The sequence below is a fragment of the Lepisosteus platostomus genome, chromosome 8 (assembly GCF_059453375.1).
Source record: "Lepisosteus platostomus isolate fLepPlt1 chromosome 8, fLepPlt1.hap1, whole genome shotgun sequence".
In the NCBI taxonomy this organism is placed as follows: domain Eukaryota; kingdom Metazoa; phylum Chordata; class Actinopteri; order Semionotiformes; family Lepisosteidae; genus Lepisosteus; species Lepisosteus platostomus.
In genome coordinates, this window is record NC_142618.1 from 50,800,114 (window position 1) to 50,821,825 (window position 21,712).

Genomic DNA, 21,712 nt, shown 5'->3' on the forward strand with positions numbered 1-21,712 from the left:
CTTAATTTTAGCCAAAAGAAAAGTCTCCAGTCATGAAAAGATGAGCTAAAAAGTACAAAATCCAAGATTCAATATGATAAAAAAAAAATTTAATCAGCATGTAAAACGCAAAGTAAGGATATCTAGGCAGAGGCTGTGATTAGCGTATTAGACAGTTCGCATAAAACACCTTCAAAACAACCTTCAACGGTTCTCTCCTCTTTTAAATTCCAAATATAGAAGCTTTCTACTATTGTTCGAGTGAAAATTTATCATTTCTACATCCATGTTGTTGCTTTACAGATTCACACATTCAAAACTTTTCAGAAAAGAACAAATTTTGCTATGGACTGTTTTTAAGAGTAACATTGTTATAGTCATGCATATCTGTGCACATTCATATTAGTTTTGAATTAAAACATTATCACAAGAGTCATATAAGACTGTATTCAGAAGAGTTTAAGACACCCTGCACCTTAATTTTGTATTTCTACTGCCTCCACACTCACTTGCGTTTAGTATAAAATTAGGTCATGACATCTTTTGCAACTGATTGATAGTTTTACAAGTGTTAAAAATAGATGCCCTTTCTGGACATAAGTACTTACGCTTTTTTGATATCCTCTTGAGAAGCAGTTTTCTGCACTCCTAAAATCTGGTAATATTCCACCATCTTTCCGTAAAGCTTTTGTTTTAAACTGCAAAACAAGAAAATGCAAGTCAGATAAAACGCCTGAAACTAACAGAGAAAAAGGGTTATTTTACACATTTGTGACCACTAAACACTGAACCGAGTAATTCAGTGTTTCTCAGTTCTTGTCGTAGGGGAGCCTTCTGTCTTCTGATTTTGGCTCAAGCAGAGTTCTTTAGTAATTTTAGGATAAGCAATTTCAAAATTTCTATTTGAGACCTATTTTTACATTTCCTTGGGCTCTTACAAGTTGAACAGGATTCATAATTGCTATTAACCCTCTATTAACTGGTGAATTTCAGAGTTATGCTAATGGAGGTGGGTCAACCAAAACGTAAATGTGCTTTTCCTATTGCTTGTCATACCCACCCACATTTGTTCGTCATAAAAAAAGATTGAAGAGTTAAATAAGGCAGCAAACTTATAACTAGTGCTGAGGAGAGACTGCATACAGTTCTGTAGGAAAATGTTGAAACTAACGTACTACAGCTATGTTTTTAAGGTCAGAGTGCAAGAAAAAAATCTAAACAAGCAAATAGATCAGCAGAGGCACCAAGACAGGACAAAAACCAGCAGATACAGCAGTCCTTTGGGACCAGGATTGAAAACTACTATAGTAATGCAAGAGAGCAAAACCATCACATCTTTGGGCACAGTAGCAGTCAACAGAATATGTGGCAATACATGGGATTATATGGTCACGTAACATGTCCTGTATAACACTGGACATTTATCATTATCCTGGGTGACCAAGAAAGAGAAAGTGTTTGTGCTTGTACACTCTTCATGGGCGAGGGTCACAATGCTCCTGTATATGTATACACTACACACCGACAAGTAATGGAAACACATTTTTGTGGGGAGTAAATTCAGCTTCAATCCATACAATTCAACATCACTGACATTCCTGCTTTTGAGTGTCCAGGTCAACACATTCAATTAAAAGAGATTCCCCAATAGAGGACATTTATTGCAACCCAAACTACTTACCTTTGAATGTACCAATTCAAAATAAAAGCAAGCATTAATAATAGGAAGACTGACTCGTGGGAGACTCCACTGAATAACAGGAAAATAACGTTCTGAACGATAACAGGACAAACTGATAATGTGAGGGGGAATTCCACTCGCAGCTAACTGTATAAACTCGAAAAGCAAACTTATTTCTGTTGAAATGTGCACCTCCAGAGGCTGGAAACTGCTCTGGCAATGGAGCGCATAACATTGGCCAAATTTCTGTTCCATTGCTCATCATACACCACACTTCCAGCTCCTATTGCACACAAGACAAGTAGTGGCTTGACATCCTTCTGTCTTTCACCTCTGGTTTCCTCCGATATCTCTTTCGCTGCAGCTGTGCTGGACTTGGGTTCTAACAAGGATTAGACTTTGGAGTTTTACAAACTCTACTACTAATTTTTTTATGACAAACTTCTAAATACTTTATAAACATCCTATATGCCATTCTTTTTATTCAATATTCAGGCTACGTTACATAACAGTCTCAACCCTTTGTATTAGAAAGTTGCCACTGCCTAAGTCGCAGTAACACTTGCTGTCCAGTTTCATTATTTATAAGTGTGTGGTAACGCATCTTTATTGAACATGTTCAAGCAAAAATAATTCACACTCACTTCAAGGGGACATTTCAAGCATATGCTTCTCAAGCTGCGTTGAGCACAAAAGTGTACAAGGCACGGAGAAACGGAACACACACTGTTCACCAGCAAATGCTCAAAGTGAAAAGTGAAGCCTCCTAAATCACAGAAAGGAGCACGGCAACAGTTCATTAATTATGTACACTTGAGACTGAGCATGGATCACCGGGCTTGAGTCTTCCCCATTTTACTTTGTTTTGGTTTGAAAGATGTAATAAAAGACAAAGGCATGTGCAGGCACACATAGTGGGAACATTTTTCAAAATGAACTTGGACTAGCTTATAAACAAAATGGTTCTTAGCTTACAACAATGTGGTTTCTGACCAGCGTTGGATAATCTTTGAGCACTTATAAATTTAGAAGCACCAGTTATAACAAACTGCCATTAAGATCTCATTCAACATCATAGACTCCTCTACCCACTCAGGAGAGAACGCAACACTCAGACGTGTTCCTTCTGTACTCGCAGCTAGAGTCATCTGCACTATTCAGAAGGGCTATGTCCCTCACTGACCTCACTGCAGGTGCCCAGCAAGTCGCAGAAGTCGTTGACTGAAAAGCTGAGAGACGCCTGGCCGATTTGTCCTAACTAAGCCCCGGAAGCTCTCTGACAATCACCTGGCCACCGCTTTGGAGAATCCCAGTCACAGGACAAGAGCACAGCCCTAGCTTGGACCAGCAGCGCTCATATTTTTCAATTTTACTTTTAGGTTTTTCACATCGTACAAACAATGCGGCGAGTTTATAATGTTGGTTCATCAGGATCAACTGCTTTTTCCCCCAAAGAACAATCTTCATCAGAGCTCACAGTTCACCTTTGTGTTCAGATGGGACTTTCCCCTACTCAGAGTTCCTAAGTACTTGAGTGCTCGTACCTAAGAATAACGGCAATTATTATAATGACATTAGTATTTTAATTTACTTCCCAGAATTTATATTTAGCTCAAGTCTCTCTGCTGGTCACATAACACGTGATTAAAGCACTAAATTCTGTCACTCACTCCCCCAGTTTATGTAAATTCCAGCATCTCATCACCTAATCACAGTGCAAAGAAGCTACTGAAGGCCAGGGATTTTAATGTGCCAGCAGCTGCCGAGAGCTTATCGGGATCTGTACAATGCTGTTACTCTGTGCTGCACTACAAAAATTGTAAGGTACCTTATAGAACGTATTACAGACTTGTGGGGAGAATTTCATTTAGAAGCCAGGCTCAACAAAATATATATTTTTTACAACTGCAATTGGTCTTCAATGCTTTACAGTTTCGGCTCTAGTTTCTGTCACACGTCCGGTCTTGGTCTCAAAGCTTGGTCTTCACCAATACTAATAATGTAGGCTGCACCCTGTACAGTTAAAGTAGTTGGGCCATTTGGCTCCTCCACAGTGTTTGTTCATGGTGGGAAAACTGGATGCAATGGCTCTGTGCTTCTCCTTCATTATATCATCACTCATAAACGGACTGACCTGAACTGCTCAGTGAAAGGCAGCACTTGTAGTCAAAATCATTCAATAGTTATAACTCGTCACAAAGCGTTCACGCTACAATGTCTGTGAAGTGATAAGTGTAAGTTTAAGTAACCCCCCAAAAATGTTGTAAGGATAGGAATGGTAACGTTAACATTAGCACCAGTGAAGAGACCACTGGCCATATGGAAGACGACTACATTTTTAAGCAGTTTAAATCTGCCATCGGGACAGCAGCCAGTTTCAGCATTTCAAATGCTGCAGCAGAAACAGCTGGCAATGGGCATTTTCCTTATTTGCTAAAAAATATAATTCCAGTTGATCGATTTATGTAGACCGTTGGATCTAGCAAGTCAACATCAATTTTAGTTCAAGCATCCCTTTTTACACTTCCAGTGGTACAAGACAGACCTACAGTATTATTACTACAGAGCTGAAGAAAGAGGAACTTGGTGAGTCAACATACAGGGAGAAGGAAGAAAAACACCCCAAGTCAAAGAAACTTGTGACCAATTACTAAGCTTTTAAATAGTTTAATATGGGGAAACTTTGGCCAAGAGGAAGGCCTATTTTTGTAATGACGGTTTGAATCTATACTGCTGAATACAGTTTGAATCTATACCATTTCAGGAGATAAACAATGTGGAGCCAGATTACCCACTACTTTAACTATAAAATGCACACTTTACATCAGACATGTTGAGATGCAAAATAAATGTACAGAGCACAGCAATGGACCCTACCCTTCTGTGGTCCATTAATCCAAATTGTAACTTCTTAAAAATGAATCAAGTTTCTGGGAACATTAAAACAGTGGTATCCCACTAATAAGGTTCTCTGTTTTACTGTAAGCATCTATCAGGTCCTTAAAGGGGTATGTAATTGTGTTATTTTTTATATCACTAGTAACTAATGTTGACATCATTGATACCAGAAATGACACTAAACTAAAATGTTTTATTATTGCTCAACTTTAGCTAAAGACGCCCATCAATCAGTTATCTGCAAAATCTTCAGCATTTACCCCACAGTGTCAACCAGATCGGTGTTCACCAGATCTGTTCTCTCCTAAACAAGTACATATTTTAATTTTGTGCATAGACCAAACAAGAATCTCAACGCTCGATTTAAGTCGGCCTTTGGAAAGTCTAAAATGCATTCATGAAGCATAAAACAAAACTTTAAATATTAAGGAATGGCAAAACTGTACTTGTTATCAAAAGAGATCACCAAGCAGTCCAGCTCCAACAGCAAGTTATAATAAGGCAATTCAGTGTTGAGTTCTACAGCTGCATAGTGTAGGTTTCTAGAAAATAATGAGTAATGTCTTTACTAAGCAACATTCTGTCTCTATTCAACAGCCTGGCCCTTGTGTCAAACACAAAATGGGGTCTTCACTAGTTGTTCTACTACTAATTGATAGACTCAGAAGTATTGTAAAAGTATGGGAAACACTACTGATTCTTAAGTCCGTTGGAGTGATTTTGTTAATGCCTTTGAGAAAACTGGTGCCTCTTGTAGTCAGGAGACACAACCTTTGACAGGATGACCAACGTGTAATACAAACCCTGGCTTCTACACTATCAAGGGAAAAAAAACAACTTTCTGAGTTTATTTTGTCAACATACAGTAGTTTTAGATGTAACAGTGAGTGATATCACAGCTGAAGAGATATAGATTATGAAACTGCACAGAAAAGGAGACCGTGGCCAAGGGGCCATGTGCAATTTTGTGCTGAAAATACTGCAGAGGTTTATCTTTACGCGTCTGTGGTCTTAGTAAGTGTCCCCCATTAATCTCAAACTACCATCCATTCGTTAATGCTGGAAAAAGCATTACAAAAAACAGTAACAAAGATAAACTACTTTCATGCACCTTGGACTTTACTTAGCCAAACCTTCCTAGATTTACTGCACTCTCCACTAGCTCTTTTGTTTTCAAAACGACTCATTTTCATAGCACTGCTTTGCCAGTTTCTTAGTGAAAGTGCCCATGCTGTTTGTTACATGTTGTTCCTCTTAAAGTTACATTTTGAATCTGTGCTGCCATCATCCTGTGTAAAAACCTTATGGAACATCGGAGGGGGTGAGCCAATGAGCAATACTCTACCCCTCATGGCTCCCAGTGCTGGAATCAGTGTGGAGTCTCTTGCCAAGTGCCTATGAGCCAAGAGTCAACAGATGTACATTAAGACTCCCATTGAATAGGTAAAGATCAAGGTTTCAAACTACAGTTCTTGCCTAAGACAACACAAGGTACAATAATAATAATAATAATAATAATAATAATAATAATAATAATAATAATGAGGAAGAAGAATTCTTACACTTGTATAACACTTTTCTTGACACTCCACTCAAAGCACTTTACAGGTAATGTGTAGCCCCCACCTCGATGATGTGACAGCAGCCATAGTGCACCAGTAAACTTACAACACATATTAGCTAGTAATGGGGAGGAGAAAAGAATAATGAACCCAATTCATAGATGGGAATTATGAGAATGACATGACACTAGGGTAACGCCCCTACTCTTTGAGAAATACCCTGTGATTTTTAATGACTACAGAGAGTCAGGACCTAAGCTTTACGTCTCATCTGAAGGACAGCGCCTTTTTTTACAGTATAGTATACACCCTGTCACGATACTGGGGCATTAGGACCCACACACACCACAGGGTGAGCGCCCCCTACTGGCCCCATCTAACACCTTTTCCAGCAGCAACCTTAGTTTTTCCCAGGAGGTCTCCCATCCATGTACTGACCAGGCTCACACCTGCTGAGCTTCAGTGGGTTGCCAGTTGCGAATTGCAGGGTGATGATATAGCTGTTGATAAAAGGTACTGTATAAGACGAGCCTGTTACCTTATTTGAGGACGTGTTGAGGATTTTGCAGACTCGTGTAGAATAAAAAAAATATTAAAACAATAGATTTTCTAATAAATCAGTACAGTCAGCAGGCAATCAAACTGCAATTCAATAGGTCCCTTTGGTGCCCCTGTAGCTGTGCCATGACATTACCTTTATATGTAATTTGCACAAATAATCTGCATCTATTAAGTAGATTCACATAACTGATGACCTGCATTCTCCAATCAGGTTAAGTTGGGTAATTTTATTGTTTTATACAGCATTTAGAGAAGATATGAACTAAGAATAAGTAAAAACCAAACTTCCAATAGCCTAATAATCTCTGACACATTAATTCAAACGTATCCTTCTAAGAAAAGCTAATATTGTGCACAGTATTTTATTTCCCCACTTATAACAACACAATATGTAATATAAAAGTAGCTAAGATGGCTAGAACACAAGCTAGGCAGAACAGTACATTTGAGATCTTTCAAGGGCGACTGAATAACTATTCACAGCCTGCACGGAGAAGAGATCCATTTTATGAAGCTTGTAAACCTACCTTTAATATAAAGCCGAGACATCACAACTTTTTCCTTTTTCTTCTGGAAGTGTGCAGCCCAGAGTGAACTCGGAAGAAAAAAATTCTAAAGCGATCAGCAACTAAGTCCACCCAGAACTGAGTTGTCTCCTGCTTTTAGCTATTTATATCGCCTTGGCAGCTCAGCGCCCTTTCCAATGTGCGGTATTTCATGCTGCTTCATACCCTTCTTGATCGGCGCTGACCTTATTCAGCGAGGTTGTTGAACAATACGCTTGGTCTGCTCACCGCTAGGTGTGAAAGTGAACCACAACAATGTTATCCACTAAATCTGGCAGCAAATTTTTTTTTTGTTACAGACGGATACTCTAACATCTACTGCAGCTCCCAAAACGCAATGCCCACACCAGCCAGACTGTCCATCGCGCAGCTCTCGCTGGTTGACAGCTGAAGCACGGCTCTCTTTTGGCCTATACTGCCAAAAGAGCACAGGAAAATAATCTTCAGTTACATGAGCCTCCTGGGTTTGAAGGGCCCAATCACAGATACTGTCAGCCCGACTCAGATCTCCATATTTCTAGCTTCTTACTCATCATGCCAAGAAAACTGATGAAGCACATGTGTGTAAAGGCCAGATATAAAAGGCCAGACATTCAAACACAGCTTTTAAGGGGGTAAATGTAATCCTCTAGTGCTATTTGATGTAAAATCATGAATTGCAATAACCCCAAATGATTTCGCGGCAAGGCATATAATTACACTAAGAACTTAGATTTCTAATAACCATTCCGTTGCCTTGACCACACAACTCCAGCAGCTTAGCCTCTGTGTAAAGCACTAGGAATGGAGCTTTAAGAGAGCTCACTGACGGGCAGCATGACCCATGTCATGAACGTAATCCAGGACAACTAAGCGGGGTGTCTGTCGGAAAACATCTGTACTTTCCAGTATGGTACTTACCAAGGGAGACCACCCTGACTAAAACTCTAGGGCGGAGGACGTTGGGTAATCACCCAAAACGCGACCAATCAATTGGGAAGCAGCAGGCGTTTCTAAAGGTAACGCACAGTTCCCTCTGCTCCGCTCTCTCAATCGAACCCTGGCCATATGATATTATCGACTACATGGCAGCAACCACCGCAGAGCAAACTTTAATGTAAGATGCCAGGCCAAGAGACAACGAACCTGCGCGGAAACCCAATTCTACCCCCGATTTCTCTTTACACAAAGGAAATCCTGCGTCTCATGTACCAGACGGTAAATTCCACATGATCTACAGAATACTTTTTTTTTTTGCCAAAACGGCCTTAATAGCAGGTCACATTCTGAGCACGCTCTGGGTTCTCCCCACCCGTCTCGCCTGCGGCTGAACCGCTGCGCTCAGAGCCACATTCAGGGATGACTCTGTTCTTTCAGCGGCATTTTCAAATCGCACGCAGAACTGCTTGGCCAGTGTGTTCAGGGGGAGAACTACTTCGATATTCATGTTATAATCAAGAGCTTAACCATTTTACCCCAAACATCTTCCAATGGATGTTTACTTGTCATTGAGAATGATTAAATACAAGACTGAGGTAAGAAATGATATAGCTGATTGTATATTTAACTTTAATGTTATCAATTCTGTGTAATCCCTAAATGATCAGTATCAAAATCAACCAATTGACATATTAATATACTATTAATATTAACCAACAATTCAAATCAATTATATGATACTATCATACATTTATATTATATACATCGTATATCATTATATATAATATAGATATCGATGATATTGTATATCCGTACACAGCAACTGGTTGTTATTCCATCCTATTGAGTCCAAATAGCCCTAAAGCACTCTCGCAGACCACTGTTACGATTTCTAATTGCCCCAGTAAATTAAACCATCACGCCACTAGATGTATATATTATATTATAAAAATAACCGACATTAGTACACCGCATGTAATTAAAAATCCATTTCATACAGAAAAGGAAGTTTTCACTCACTGTTACAGAAGAAATAACATCTAGCTACAGACCAGCAGTCCGAGACGAGCTGCCTTCACTCCTCCAGTCTGGCAGCAGAGGGAGACTCATGGGAGGAGGTATATTTGCCAAGGAAGGCCAGACTGTGACTCATGCTCGGGGGCTTGAGACTACAGACTGGCACTGGCCACAGCTTTAAATAGGACACGGATATCACCAGTATCGCAAAGAAAGCACAGCAAGGAATGTACTTTCTGCGCCAACTTGAAAAAAAACGTTAGCATCTCTCCACCAATTCCGAGTCTTGCAGAGCCATTATCGAGAGCATTCTGACTGCCTCTATAACTGAACTGTGGGGTTTGGTCATGCGTCTGCCCACTCCAAAGGGGAACTGTAGGGTGTTCTCCGGTTTGCAGATAGAGACATTGGCTGACATCTGCCCTCCACCGATGATCTGTATAGTTCCAGAGCAAAGAAGCGAACAGGAAAAAATGAAGAAACCCCTCCCACCCAGGTAACCAGCTGTTTCATACTTCAGGAAGGTGCTACCTGTCTATTAAAACCAGAATCACTCTGTATTTGAATAGCTGCTTCTCAAGAACTGTCTGTCTTTCTGCTTAACCAGAATACCTAGTTACATGTGCACTGTGTGCACTTCCTATAAGTGTGCACCCTTACGGAACCAAGGCAGTGACAGTTCTTTGTAAATTATTTTTCCTAAAAATGATCCATCTGTTTTTCACTTCAATATTGTTGGATACAAGATTTTATTAAAAGGTGAAAAAGGGTCTGGCATGATTTGTCTTGATTTCAGCCTTTACATCGACAACATTTTCAATAAGGTTGTGTAGACTTTTGATATCCACTTTATGTTCAGAGTTCACAGCAGGACAGAGTAAGTGTAGTAAACCATGACAACCAATAGTGCTGATTCAACATTCAATCGACTGATAGGGTGTCCTTTTAATAGAAGGCCATAACTTTTGCTTATGAAAGAACATTTCATTAAACATTCCCCTAAAGAAGCATTTTGTTCCTTACAAAGATGTACAAAAAGGGTTTGCACAAAAAATTTTTCCTGTTTCAGAAAGTGTTAAATCAAAGAGCATGTGTAATTGCTTAGAAATGACTCTGAGAAAATTGATCCGCACACAGTTTTTCCCCCACACTAATAGCATGAATTTTACGTCCCCGTCATTGCGCAGTATGTATTTTCAATGTCTAGCAACCAGTACAGACAAACAGCTACTGCATTCAGGGTCAGCTTTTACTAAAAAAAAAAAGTCAGTCTTTGTGGCAGGTGTTGCCTAGCAACTGGCCAATAAGTCAATAAACCAAGGTCCAATAGGAGAAAAGATGGGGAGGCTTTGTGAAACCAGAGAACTGATGATGCTGATGGTTTAGGTCTTCTAGCCTTCTCTCTAAATGACTGCACTAAACCAACGGGTTCAGAAAACCCAACTGAAATAACAGCTCTGGTCTGGGGATACCCTCTGTGCTGAATGGTATCCATTCAAGTAGTTCACGCTTTTTTTATTTGTCTTTATTTTGCCTCTGCGCCACTTGCTGCAGGTAGGAATTAGTAGCACTCCTGGATTTCCAAATCCCCCTAAAGTACAGTGTGGTTGCAAAAGACAGGTGCTTGGAAATTAAGTAACTGGGTCCATGTGAAACCAGAAGTAGATCAAAAAGCCATTGAGAGCTTGATAGGAGAGAAAAGTAAAATGATCAAGCTGGGATATTTGCTAAATCTCTGCAAATTACACATCTAGAGCGGAGTATTTCTTAAACGAAGGACTAAGTGCTGAAAAGGATTTTAAAACTAATTTCATTTACAAGTGGTTTTCAAGCACAAGACTTCAGTTCTTTGGTTCAGTTTCAAAGGCTAGAGTTAAGGGTTCCTTTTACTTTAAAAAAAGTGCTCAACAAAGAAAACACACAAGGTTAACGAAGCCTGAAAGGAAAACTACAGTGGACAATGTTTCTACTACCTAAAGAATAACCAGCAGTCTCTTTGCTAGGTAATCTAAAACAATATACTTTTGGCCATTTCTGCCTATTTTACTATTCAATACTGATTAGTATCACAAGAATTTACGGTTTTCACAGTTTAAGAACAGAGAGCTGACAGGAAAAAAACCTGTACTATAACTGCCTTTTCAATAAATGCTAATATTTAATCAATAAACCAGAGGCTAAACTGCCATAGAACTCTGCATTCTATAAACTATACAAATATAAATAAGAGAATGTATAAAATTAAGATGGATTCCTAAAACAAACCCAATTGCAAACATGGGCTTTTGCACTCTCACTCACCCAATGAGACTGGGCGATTACAGAAAGTCAACTTGACAAACATTCCACTGCCTCTTCAAAACATCAGCTTTCAGTCATATCGGTTTCCACTGCAAACAGGCCAACTTACCGTTACGCAGCCTCCTAAACTAAACCGACTCAAAGCTGCACGTGCAAGTTGCATTACTAATTGTGGAGCAAGTATTATTGTACCTTTATCAGAATTACAAGAACCGATCATAATAGACTTGGCTGCTTTTAATACCTTGGTGCTATAAAGACTTATTTGCAATAAAACTTACAAATTAGACATTTTCTTCTTCCAATCGTTTAAATAACATCTCCCCTTTGCTAGAATGATTCAAGGCAGATTTATTTATAATAAATTCCCTACACGTACATAGTGCTTTTCTGGACACTCCACTCAAAGCTCTTTACAGGCAAAGGAGACTGCCAAACGAGGTGGCCTTGCGGTACTTTCGCAGCACAATACGAGATTTGGAACCGTGATGGAAAGTCATGAGGAAATCGTGTAATTAGTCACTCCCTGCGATTGCTAGTCGTATGATTTGACACCCTCTAGGACAGAGAAGGCAGGGAGATTCAGCAACTGCGACTGTAAAATTTGACATGCTCTCGACTAGAAGTCAAGTCATGTCGAGTCCTGCAGTGTGGCAAAGACTTAAGATTGCCAAACAATCCTAAACAGCATGCCTTTGGAAGACCGGACATCCAGCAGGATGCCACTGTTAACATCAGGAAAACTAGCAAACTCCACAACAACTTAAGGTTGCAAGCCAAGTTGGAACTGATCCTGAAACCCTGGAGCTGTGAGGCAGCAGTGCCATTCGGAGAAACTCCCCAGTTTCCAGGCAAACCGATAAAAGTGCTTGGCAGGTGTCTTTTGGGTTAAATAAAATAGCTTTAGAGAGTGAGTGACGTTCATGATGGTTATCTCGTGTGCGTGTGGGGGGGGGGCAGAACTGCACCATTTTCCAATGCATTCAACAGGATCGAGTCCTTGGCAAATAAATGGTGATTAAGAAACACTGCATAGTGCCCTAACATCATATGGCACTGTAATGACTTTGATTAGAAAAACACGAAAGTAACTACATTTTTGTCCTGTATTACACTGCAACCTGAAGAACGATTTTAATTCCAGCTTATTGGCAATTTTTCTTCGTACCTAACATATTTGAAAAGTACCAACGAAGTAGATCACACTTTGTATATAGGTGGGGAAAAATATTTTAAAAAATACGAACCCCGGGCACAGATCCTGCTGTGCACAATGAATGGGTCCTGTCCAGCCATTGGGACATTTACACGTCAAAGGACCAAAATCAGAAAAGGCCCAGAAAACAGTAGAGCAATCAAAGCATCACAGGTTCTGAATTACAGCAAAGAAATGGAGACTTTGGTTTTCCATATTTTAAGTTTTAACATTGCGTGCTCTGTAGACCTTGTAGCTCCATTGGTGTGCAACAAACATAGCAATCTAAACAACTTTCAAAATTGCTATGTTAGCAGCTTTTTCTAACTTGGCAGGAGAACGGCCCTGTTTTTCTATATATGGGTGCGTGGACTGAGAAAATAAGGAGCTGTAATGTTTCGTTCGAAATCAAGAACCTACAGCTGGCAGAGGAAAAACTCTGCATGCCAGGAGATGTATTGGCTTTGGCTAAAAATCGAAGGTATTTCATCCAGCTCATCTAATTAGAATAAAACGCTAAATGTTTATCGCAAATTTGCATGTTGCAAGATTCATAAATGAAGCTGAATAGCTCACTGAAGTACACTACACACTGTGCACAGCAGGAGATGAATCCCAGTGAGGGTGCAGATGATGAGGTATAGGGATTACTGCCGATAGTCTGATAGAGGGCACCAACCCCATTCCACACCTCTCCAATCTAGAGTTGCTTTGCATTATCACAGGAAACACTTTCAGGAAAAAGGAAGAAAAAGCAGCAGCTCGTCTAGGACTCCTTTTCCAGGGCCTAAAACCTATAGTGTAGCGCACGTGCGGCACTGCCCTTCATTTTCCACACAAAATAACCAGACAGCAACTATTGTGAAATGTAGAAATTTACAAAAGGTAAAAGATAAACGATGGTCTCCGTCTTCCAACAGAAACCACATTATCTAAAGTATAAACGTAATCACAAGACGGCGGGTGCATTTCTCGCACAAGAACGGTAATAACATTTACACAGAGATTGACTTTTTAGTGGTATCAGCAAATTACATTTATAGGAATGTTTGGAAGGTCCTCCTGTTGCCTTTGAAACGTTAGCTGGCTGGTTTCTATGAGCCACTGTTCCAACTGTTCCAACTGTGGCGAGAACGTGCTGGGGACAATGTGTATCACAATATGGGGACGGACAACGCGAAACGGAGGAAAACATTGTAAACTCGGATCAGTCTGCCAGCTGTGCACAATTTCCGAAACACTGCCAGGAGACACCACTATATCTATGGAATGAAAAAATGAAAAGGGGGGTGGCGAGGAGTGGGAGGTGCTTTTCCGCTTTGCTCCAGCGAAGGCAGATTCTGACATTCCAATGATTTCAGGCAGTTCAAAGAGTCCCTGAGCAAGCGGGAGTGCATGACTGAACAGATCGGGATCCACGTGGTGCCCATCCCTGGCACAGGCCACTGGTTTTCCTTACAGAGCAGGTCAGTGTGTTCTAAAGAAACGATTCAAGTGCAGTGAATCGTGCACTACATTTAAAAATAAACTTAAAACACAAGTTATTTAGAGGGAACAACAAATCAAACAAGTTTGAAAGCACATCTTTCAAACAAGTTTTTGAAACAGTGCTTCAATGCCTTATGTTCCTGAAAAACAACACCAGAATACACATTCTAACTTTGTACAGTCTGTATAGTTTGAACATTAATATCAGTACTAATGTATTGGTGTTAGAAAAGTAAACTGTTGGTGCTGTACTTTAAGAAGCTCTACTTTAAAAGGCAGCTGTCTAATAGTGCTAGAAATGTAGGATCAAAAACTTCAATTCTGAAAAATCTTCTGTTGCTTTCTCTTGTTCTGTTTCAGCAGTATATGGGTGCCTGTCAGTTGTTGCAGATGCCAAACATTCAGCATCTGCAAGCTCACCTCTTCTCTCTTCCTGACCATTCAACCCCACCATGTCCCCTAAATCCCATTCTGTTTCAATTGTCAGGCACAGTAACAACAGCCGGCACGTCGCTATCAATGAGACAACACAAACCCTCCCTGTCTGAAGTGAGTCAAAAGTGAGGTGCAGCAATGGTATTTTCTCCTAACAGATGTTTTTGCTTTGTTAAGCAAGTCATTTTCACATAATATTTTAATGGATTCCATTCAAAGTAAGCTCACCCACTTGACTATTTTACATTTTACATTTTTCTCAGGTAGAATCTTATCAAGTATATCCTCTCCTCATTAAAGTAAAATTTATTTGCAATATGGTTTTATCACACCATTTTTCATGCAAAAAAACATTCAAAAGTTTAGAGCCAACTACATTGGGAAACCATTGCTTTTTAAAAGGTACATATTAACTGACTCTCTCAACTTATAACTTTAGACTACTGCGTTTTGCAGATAGCCGACTACTACACGGTTATCAAAAACATTGCCCGGCACAAGGCATACAGTTTAGCACCAAGAATTCAAACATTTAAAAGTAAAGCTGAGCCATGGTTCTTACAACAAAACATGGACCAACTTGCCATCCAGTTTTCTCCCCCATGAGAGTGGAAACCAAAAACATTTTTGCAGTGACTAAGCTGCTCTCTCGTTTTAATTTCAACCCAAAAAAATTCAGTTGCATCAAAGACTATTAAAATGTCAGACGAAAACCAATCTATCCAGTACAAGACATTCAAATGCCATCTAAGTGACAGAACATTTATGTAGATCAGATCCAGCACGTGACATTCTAATAACATTAAAAGTCAATTTCCCCCAACTATTTTAAAAAACGTAGCAAGCCTGGCCTTGAATGAGGAGAAACGGTTATAAATCAACATTTTTTGCCTACCTTTTTTGTCCAGTGTTGAGAAAAGTTCAGGCTATGATGTGCTGTGAAGCAAGAGGTTTTCATTGTAGAAGAGTAATTTTTAATGTTCAAACATGTCATTAAATAAGACATCGGGCTGCCAGTGTATTGCAGGTAATTAAGAACAGCAAAGGAAAAGAAAAGCAAAAAAAACGTTTAAGTATGTTCTCAGGCTAAATGTTATAAACGCAAAAGCGTCCTCTCTTTATTTTTATTATGATTTACCCAAACTGACTTAAGAAGAATGAACTAAGATTAATCCAATCACAAACAATATAAAACAGTTTTTTTCTGCTTATTACACAAAACCGCTTTAATATTAAAGTTCACATTTTAAGCATTCTGTGAAACTTAAATCCCATATTAAAAAACAATAACGTCAAGAACAACCATTTCTGAATTCTGGCTACAGAGAACTCCAGGGGGACAAGCTGGTGCTCTTGGAAAATCTCCCTACAATCAGAGCCTCTCTGGTTGACGTTTGTCATTTACCTACAATAAAAATAGCACAGGCCACTGACATCTAAAGAATGAACGGGAATGTTAGCAGACTGTAAAGAGCCGCAAACTAACCAGCGGTTTAAAATCCTCTAAAGCACATTAAGAACGCAACATACATGTTGCATCCTGAAGTGGAGCACAAGGAATTGTACCGTGTGTGTGGTCTGTGGCAGATTGAAGCTGCCGAGCCTAATTACTTTGTTCTGAGAGCTGATTCACTTGGGCTGATAAATTGGCTAACGGACTGGCAGGAGGATTCAGGCACAAGGCTGATCTGTGACTGGGCAATCATACAATTAGCAACTCAGCTGGCAGCCCAGAAATGGGATGTGAAGTGCAGCCTAAATCAATCCTGGGTTTTGAGTATGAGCATCCACACGCATGTTTTGCACTACTTATGTACTTTGAGCGCCACAATCAGAATAATGGCCTTCCTTTCAAAATCAACCAGTGAATAATCCAAGGGCTTGTGTGGCACCCCAACGCCACCGCACTGCAAGTTGGGGTTTCAATGCTTTTCAACCCACAATTTTTGCCAAACCGATTATCACTTAGACCTTGCAATAATTATAATAGCGACAGAGTAGGTTGAGCAAAAGCATAATCTTGCCTCAAGATTTGCAGGCATGGATGTTTTAAGGTGGCTATAATATTTGCAGTCAGTGAGCACTGACTCCAGGACCAGATTCATGCTAATAGATGAATAATGAAAGATGGCAGGGAGAGTGAACAGCTGGACAGGGCAGCAAGTGAAGTTATTAATCTACCAGTATGTTGATGGACTGGGGGAGGAAACCATAGCACCAGGTTTGGTGCACTGCACAGGGGTGCAGTGGATAGCATTACTGCCTCAGTTCAATTCCTGCCCTAGGACGTTATCTGCTTGGAAAACTGACAGAACTGAACTGATGTTCTCTAGGTGTGAGACTGTGTCTGTGCGTCTGCCCCGTGTCCCAATCTAAGTGTACCATGCCTTGCACCCATTACTTGCTTGGGTCAGCTCCTTCTCCCCCTCAACCCTGAGGTGGGAGAAAGAGTGAGAAAATGGATGGGTGGACAATGGCTAGACCGCTGCAATGTTAAGCAAACACAGGCGTCCCCCGATTTATGCGAATGCGCTTTTACGCGACTGATCCCGCTTAATGCAAAAAAAAAATCATTTTTACGGGATCTGTGGCGGTAGAGCAAATTCCCGCGAAACGCCCAGAAGCCCGCCAAGATGCACCGCACAAACTATAGACGTGCTTCTTCCCGCCAAAACCTGCCCAACGCGTCGCTCCTCTTTCAGTCACGCACTCGCCACCGCGGTTTGCGGGTCTGAGCTACTTATGCGGCGCGTTTGCAATTTCCATCTGTTCCTGCTATAGCTGCTGCTGTTATTTTGGAGTCAAAATCAGCACCCACATCTCGGTCCCCCGAGCCTTACGGTCTGCCTATTTTGGTGAGCGTTGATTTATTTTTAGTTAGAATAATGTGTCAAATAACATTTACGTTAAGTTTAGTTTTAATTCCTAATGTATGTCAGCATGTATTTGTATGATCCAAATGCATTTGGAACACTACATTTAACACCGTTCCACAGAACATCTTTTTGCCCCCTGCAGGGTTAAGGTACCGCTGATGCGTGTTTTTTGTGGAATGTAACCCTCCCATAAAACGGGGGACGCCTGTACAAGTCCAGCCCCCCCTCATGTTAGCAAGACAGATAAGCAAGGTCAGCTCTGTACTTCAGGGCTCACTAGCTTATCTGCTTCCAACTCACAGTGTGCAGACAACGATACAACAGTACAGATCAGCAGTAGCCCACGCTAATGTCCACCAACCACTTGTGTAACATGTCCAACACATAATCCCTCGATCACAACGCATGGATTGTGACATCAAAACAGATGCCCCTGAACCAAAGGGATTCCCATCCCTAAAACTGCTGCTGCAAGTCTCAAGATCTTGCATCAGGACAGAAAGTCTGTACATCACTGACAGAAGTCCAATTAGTTATTGTGATGTAAATGACAGTTCAGTGCAAACAGATCACATACCTTGTCTAAATTACATTTCTGTTTATTCAACAAATGTGCAATCTCAGAATTATACTTCTTAAGTCCTTTTCTGCTGTTTCTCCAACATTTTTTTCAGCTTGTTTATAGTTAAGAAATTAAGTAATGCCTCTAAAAGGTAGCCTTAAACACAGGGAAAAAGGTTAAATACGTCATGACATTTTATAAATTATATATAATTAATGACCAAATAAAATAAAAGTTTCTGGGTTCACAGTCCTCTTATCTTCCAGACAAGGAAAGAGCAGATCTGGTTTATTTCCTCATGTGACCACTCCATTAATCACGGTGTGCTTTATCATTTCATGAAGGCAGCTGGCCCAACACACAGATACAAAGGCCTCATCTCCAACAGTCCTGAATTACGCAAACAAGAGAGCATCATGTAGGTCAATACGCTGATTTTTAGACTAAACCCTTACTCCCCTGAAACCGAAAGTCTGGATGGAAGGTCCTTCTCTCACAATCCATCACACTGTATGATTTTAGGCTAAAAGCGGGATAGGATTAGCGTTTGCAACTTAACCACCATCTTTAGAACTGGTGCAAGACAACCTATCTTTACATAGCCAAAACTACCTCCCAAAGATACTGGCAAGCCAGCTACTTCATACGTAGCCAGCAAACTATCCAAGTGTCTAAGTTAAAGACATTCAATACACTTTGAAGTGCTTGCTCCAGAAACCAAAAACACAGATCTCACAAGCAACACTTTTCAAATGGCTTGAACAGAAATATACCATTTGCTAAGAAACTGTATCGTTGGGTCTCATGGCTGTGTGTGTAATATAGGCACCAGTAACAGCAGCTCTTTCCTAATAAAGCACAGAGGGGACTTTAGAAATGAATCTATAGATTGAGTGCAAACCTGTTGAAAATTAACACATTTAAAGCACTGTAGCAATGGCTTTTCTGTGCCACATGCACAGGGTATTAAGTGGATTAAGAGGACATCCACAACCAGGATTGTATTCTGGTGTCAACTGCAGCTCACTAAAGCGTACTCCCTCATGCTAATACACGAGCAGACGTTATGAAAATCTTGAAATTTGCTAAATCAACACAAATGTCCCCTACAGCTATTCAGGTTTTTTTTTTTTTTACTGTAGAAAAGTCCAAATAGTGACAGCTCAGCAGCAGTTTTACCTAATTTCACACGCGGTGTCAAAACTAGACTGGCACACACATTTTTCAAAAGATCAGAAGTAACTCTTCCTCGCCCTGGATTCGCACGGAAAGCTCGCCGGCGTCAGCAAAGGAAATGTTTACAAATCGAAAATAACAACAGCCCTAAAGCCAAAGAGGGAACTGACAAGAAGAGCCACAAACCAAGGGCCGTGTCTCAGCATTTAACAAATCAGCCCATCACTAAAAGTTCAGGTGGATGCCGCACATTGGTGGTGGTGGAGGGGAGTCCCCATTACCTGTGAAGCGCATTGAGTGGAGTGTCCAGAAAAGCGCTATATAAGTGTAACCAATTATTATTATTATTATTATTATTATAAGTCACGGACTGTAAACTACATCCAGCCTCACGTGTACTCTGAGGAGAGGGAAGGAGAAAGTGCCCCCTGGACGCAGGGGCAAGACTACCTTCATTTGAACCGGCTAATCCAGTCCAGGGACCAGGGCGACAGGGATACACGGTGCTCGGCGCCTGCTGGAGTGGACAGGGGGGGGTCTTTAGTGGGGACGTCCCCACACTCATCCAGACACGCCTCGGTCTTCGGTGCGGATTGAAAACACCGGTGTACAAAGCCAACCGCAGGCGGGCCCAAGCCGTGTAGTACCTCCCGACACCGCTTGCCTCGCAAAACAAAAAACACCGGTTACGTCCAGTTTTGCCTTTATGCCCCGCCGACATCCTAAGAGCGGCCCTGTCAACAGCGATAACATTGCTCATAGAGAGCAGCAGGTACTGGCGTTGGTCACTGGCCGCGGTGAGGGGCAGCGACACCAAAAACACAGTCACCCCGGGTCGACCCGGACCTGGGTTCACCCAGTGCGGTCCGTGCTGCGAGGTTTTTCTTTGAGAGGTGTTTTGCTCGAAATGGGGTTCCCAGCTCACGCACGTACTAAATCCAATACTCGCATCTAAGAGCAATTAAGAGACGACGCGACTCTTCAATCATGAAATACTTCACAGCAGAACCGGGGCGGCGGGGGGGGGGGGGGGAGAGAGAGAGAGTGTCTACGAACCCACCATCCTCGTCATCAGGGGAGACCCCGTGTTTTGAGGGGGACACTTTCCTCACCACTATCCTGGAGGACAAAAGATCCTCCCCCCCCGCCAATCTCTGCCGTTTTCACGCTTTCAGGGTTCTAGTCATACAGACTCCGGGGATCCCCCCCGGATGAACAACCCTCCCCCGATATCGCTGCGACACGCAGGGGCATATATTTCTCTGGATCACATCTTAACCAGCTCGGCAAATGTATTCAGAGCACGCAGTATTTGCACTCTCCCTTCGCCATCCTCCACGACGTGCACTCACTACGCACAAACGCAACCGTCGGCGGTCAGGACAACATCAGACACAGACTCACCTCCCTGTTCGGCTACCAAGACCTCCCTTTTGTTGCTGTTGTTTTATACTGTATATTGTACGTTTTGTACTCTAAACGCTCCGCACAAGACCAACTTCTGGTGCCCCTGCTTGTTCCTCGGCACTTGTAACGTCACTTCCTGCTACAGCCAAAGCCGCAAACTCTAATGGGGGGGAGGAGGGGAATTTATCCTAGAAATGTTCTGGAAATTTGTGGTTGACGTGAACCGGCGTCTGCTTTGTCGTCTTTAATGTTGTGGTTAATAATATTTATTTTGCCAGATCCCTTCATACACAAAATACAAACGCGCTTCCCACATAAAACCATTTCCAGAATGTTCTGTAGTAATCAAAATAGGACGGACGTGTACTGATGTTCTTACCTGTGGTATTTGTGAGGCATTTTGAGATTTTTGGATTAAGAGTATAGAAGAATTACCCTTTATACGTGTGCTTTAATTTGTGTGTTTCTTAGGTAAAAAGTATAGCAAGTATAGCATATTGCAATTTGTGTGTATTACAGCACAACAGTATAGTATTGTGATACACTAGTGTAGTACTATACAATTTACTATAGTGCTCACTACAGTACGTTACTACAAGGCCTACACTATTACAGTCACGTTCTGTAATATGTTGTGTAGTACTATAGTTCTGTGCTTAATAACCACACAGGTTGATTCTTGCATTTGTAGATTGTTTTTCTTACCAAAGGATTGTGGATTGTAAATTGTAGAATTAATCTATATCGATGCCATAGGAATACCATGTATTATATACTGAATACACGTTATATACTTATATAACATGGGTATGTCATATATACTAATACTTTATAGTTTATGGACATAACAACTAGTTGCATGGAATTAATCTATATCAATGCCATAGGAACACCATGTATTATATACTGAATACACGTTATATATTATATAACATGGGTATGTCATATATACTAATACTTTATAGTTTATTGACATAACAACTACTTGCACGGAATTTGGTTCAATGAGCACATACAGAGGTTGAGCAGAGTGGGAAGGGTTGGCTAGGATCTTAGAGATCAGAGAATTCAGAGAATTTTCTGACCAGTG

General features: G+C 40.9%; 1 protein-coding gene across 3 annotated transcripts in view; it reads right to left on the bottom strand.

Annotated features, from left to right (window-relative positions):
- Nucleotides 1-20,774, bottom strand: part of LOC148657487 (dnaJ homolog subfamily B member 6-like) — a 47,877-nt gene extending 27,103 nt beyond the window's left edge. The window contains exons 1-2 of one of the 3 annotated variants that reach the window (XM_088643834.1): nucleotides 20,620-20,774; nucleotides 588-677 (exon numbers count right to left, since the gene is read on the bottom strand). In XM_088643834.1, coding sequence (XP_088499960.1) covers nucleotides 588-652 — 65 coding nt within the window. In that variant the 5' untranslated portion in view covers nucleotides 653-677; nucleotides 20,620-20,774. Of the gene's footprint in view, nucleotides 1-587; nucleotides 678-7,208; nucleotides 7,618-9,185; nucleotides 9,293-20,619 lie in introns of those variants that run through there. The other 2 variants (XM_088643836.1, XM_088643835.1) reach the window with 2 other exon arrangements.
- Between the last annotated feature and the right edge of the window lie 938 nt (nucleotides 20,775-21,712).